General features: G+C 52.5%; 1 protein-coding gene across 3 annotated transcripts in view; it reads left to right on the forward strand.

The window, feature by feature from the left end:
* Positions 1 to 1,983, forward strand: part of LOC113218084 (long-chain fatty acid transport protein 4) — an 8,170-nt gene extending 6,187 nt beyond the window's left edge. For all 3 annotated transcript variants that reach the window (XM_026438274.2, XM_026438275.2, XM_026438276.1), the window contains exons 6-10: positions 203 to 349; positions 433 to 570; positions 664 to 730; positions 806 to 1,088; positions 1,186 to 1,983. In XM_026438274.2, the coding sequence (XP_026294059.1) occupies positions 203 to 349; positions 433 to 570; positions 664 to 730; positions 806 to 1,088; positions 1,186 to 1,299 (749 nt within the window). In that variant the 3' untranslated portion in view covers positions 1,300 to 1,983. The remainder of the gene's footprint in view (positions 1 to 202; positions 350 to 432; positions 571 to 663; positions 731 to 805; positions 1,089 to 1,185) is intronic.
* Positions 1,984 to 2,692: the final 709 nt, after the last annotated feature.

A 2,692-nucleotide genomic window follows, 5' to 3' on the forward strand; every position in this document is an offset into this window, starting at 1 on the left:
CAAGTGAGCCAGTCCCTTTTTTTTTTTTAATTTTCTTAAAGAATTTTTCTTGGTTTGAAGATTTTATTTTCTGGGTGTATTATTTAACACGGGAGCTTGACTCGGAGCTCGGCCACATGATGGTCATGCCGCACTCAACGAGTTAAAAGATTTCACGAGGTGTGTAATAATGTAATATTTTATTTTTTTCGTCCGATTTCAGTCAACTTTGACAACACGGTGGGGGCAGTCGGCTTCCTGCCGCGGTTCCTGCCCGAGTTCATATACCCGATAGGCTTCGTCAGGGTGGACCAGGACAGCGGGGACATCATCAGGGGCCAAGACGGACTGTGTCAACGCTGCGATATCAGTATGGGGCCGCCTCGAACAGCCATATTTATGCCTAATTTATCTCACGAGAGTCGTAATCCAACGTGCGCCGTTGTTATGTAGATGAGCCGGGCATGCTCGTCGGCTACATCAGCGACTCGGACCCCTCCCGGGAATTCCATGGATACCTGGACAAATCGTCGTCGGAAAAGAAAATTCTGCGCGACGTCTACGTAAAGGGCGACAAGTGGTTCATGACTGGTGAGCAACAGAAACTATCGTGAAGCACAGGGGGGACGAATGAAACTAGTGCCGTGCAATGATGAACACCGAAATCAATATGCTGTGTTCCAGGCGATATTCTCGTGATGGATGAGCTGGGCTACATTTACTTCAGAGACAGAACGGGCGACACGTTCAGGTGAGTTGAGTTGTACGTCGATCTGGATCTGTCTCTACGGCTCTGCACTGTGGTGACGACCGATTGGCTCTCAAGGTGGAAGGGCGAGAACGTGTCCACGGCCGAGGTGGAGGCCGTCGTCAGCGCCGCCGTGGGCGAGAGGGACATCGCCGCGTACGGCGTGGAGGTGGCCGGCTCGGAGGGGCGGGCGGGCATGGTGGCCATCGCCGACCCCAACGGCACCCTCGACCTGGACAAGCTGGCCAAGGAGGTGGACCGACACCTGCCGTCGTACGCGAGGCCGCTCTTCATCCGAACGGTCCCGAGGATCGAGAAGACGGGCACGTACAAGATCGTCAAGGTCAACTTGCAGAAGCAGGTGAGCAGACGCGACCCTGGGCGTTCGTGGTGCGCGCGCACCCTCACCTTCCGCGTTCTCTGGCGTTCTCGTTTGCTCATCACGCTGTCTGTTCCAGGGGTACGACCCAGCCGCGGTGAGCGACCCGCTCTTCGTCCGGCAACGAGACGGATACTCGCCGCTCACCGCGCCAGTGTTCCAGGACATCGTCTCCGGGAAGCTGCGGCTGTGATGTCCCGGCCCGGCCCTTGCCAGGCTCACCGCGCCGTGCGTGCAGCGCGCGCAGAGCGACACTCTCCACTGTGATAAAACACTGCCGTCGTGTGGTCATCGTCTCCGCGGGGCGGGGGAGGGCGAGGAGCACCCGAAAAGGCAGGTACTTGGGCAAAGTGCATTGTGTCGAAACAAGTGCATGCACTCGAATAAACTGAGTGCAACCACTTGTTCTAAGAAAATGATTTTAAAAAATGCACTTGATTCAAGGAACTGCTTTTTTTTGTGAGGAGCTCCGAGAGGCTCGGCCCCTTGCCCGAGACGCAAAGAAGGATCGCCGCGGTTGCAACTTCTTGCCCCAAAAATTATATTTTTATTGTTCGTGTTTTTTTTTGTATCCGCATACTCAATGGAATCGCATGATCGCGGTATCATATTTTCCCCTCCCTTCTCCAACTTTGAGTGCAACGCTCAATACCTACCAGGTGGCTGATTGACCACGTGCTTGTCTGGTTGTCTCCTCCCCTCGGATCAAAAGGCGTTGTAATCAAATCAGGGGCGATATGCAGGCGCGCCCCCAAACCTGACCGAGTGCGATAAGTGCTCGGGGCTAATCAGCCACCGGGTTATTCAAACCATTAAAGGAGACATGGTGTGAACAACGACTGACAAATGAAATTAAAAGCGCTTAATACTTGATTTACATTTTCTCGTCTCTCTTAATTGGAGCGTCTATGACGCAGATCAGTCACACACGAGCAACTGAAGGAGTGAGCAAACTCGCTCCGGGGGGAGCGATGCTGTGAATCCAATTCCAATTTCATCCAACTGTTTCTCATTTTTTGTGATGCTTTAAAGCATTTACATTTGTGGCAATATGAACCCTCAATTTCATAATGAGTCATTTTGCTAAGATCGCTCCAACAGAGCGATGAAAACATACATTTGGCAAAAGAAATAACTAGAACTTTTACAGTGAGGCGATGGGTCTCATGCAATAAATAATAACGAGGTATTGGACAAGCTTGTCATCTGTTCTCGAGTGCTGCAAACAATGCCCAACTCCCGGCGATACTCCGAGCTCCCGACCCCTCCACCGCCAGGGGTAGCGCCTATACGGTGATAGAACGAAACGGGCGAAATATTGACTCGAGGGACGCATGTCGGGTCAGGGATCGCCCAGTTAGTTCGTCCGTCATTTGTCGTTTCAAACCTGCCAAGGCCAGCCTCTTCAGGCGCTCATAGCGCCTCGATAGGTAGGCAATATCTTGCCTTCAGTGCATGCGAGTACTGCAGGGTGGCCTACGCTGAGTTTCGCAGGCGCCAAGCTCCCGCAATATGCTGAATGATAGTCTGAAGAAAACGGATGTTCTTTCTGGACGATCCCTTTCCTGTAACACGTTGAGTCCGAG

This window comes from Frankliniella occidentalis, unplaced genomic scaffold (assembly GCF_000697945.3).
Source record: "Frankliniella occidentalis isolate FOCC.00 unplaced genomic scaffold, Focc_3.1 Scaffold442, whole genome shotgun sequence".
Classification (NCBI taxonomy): Eukaryota; Metazoa; Arthropoda; class Insecta; order Thysanoptera; family Thripidae; genus Frankliniella; species Frankliniella occidentalis.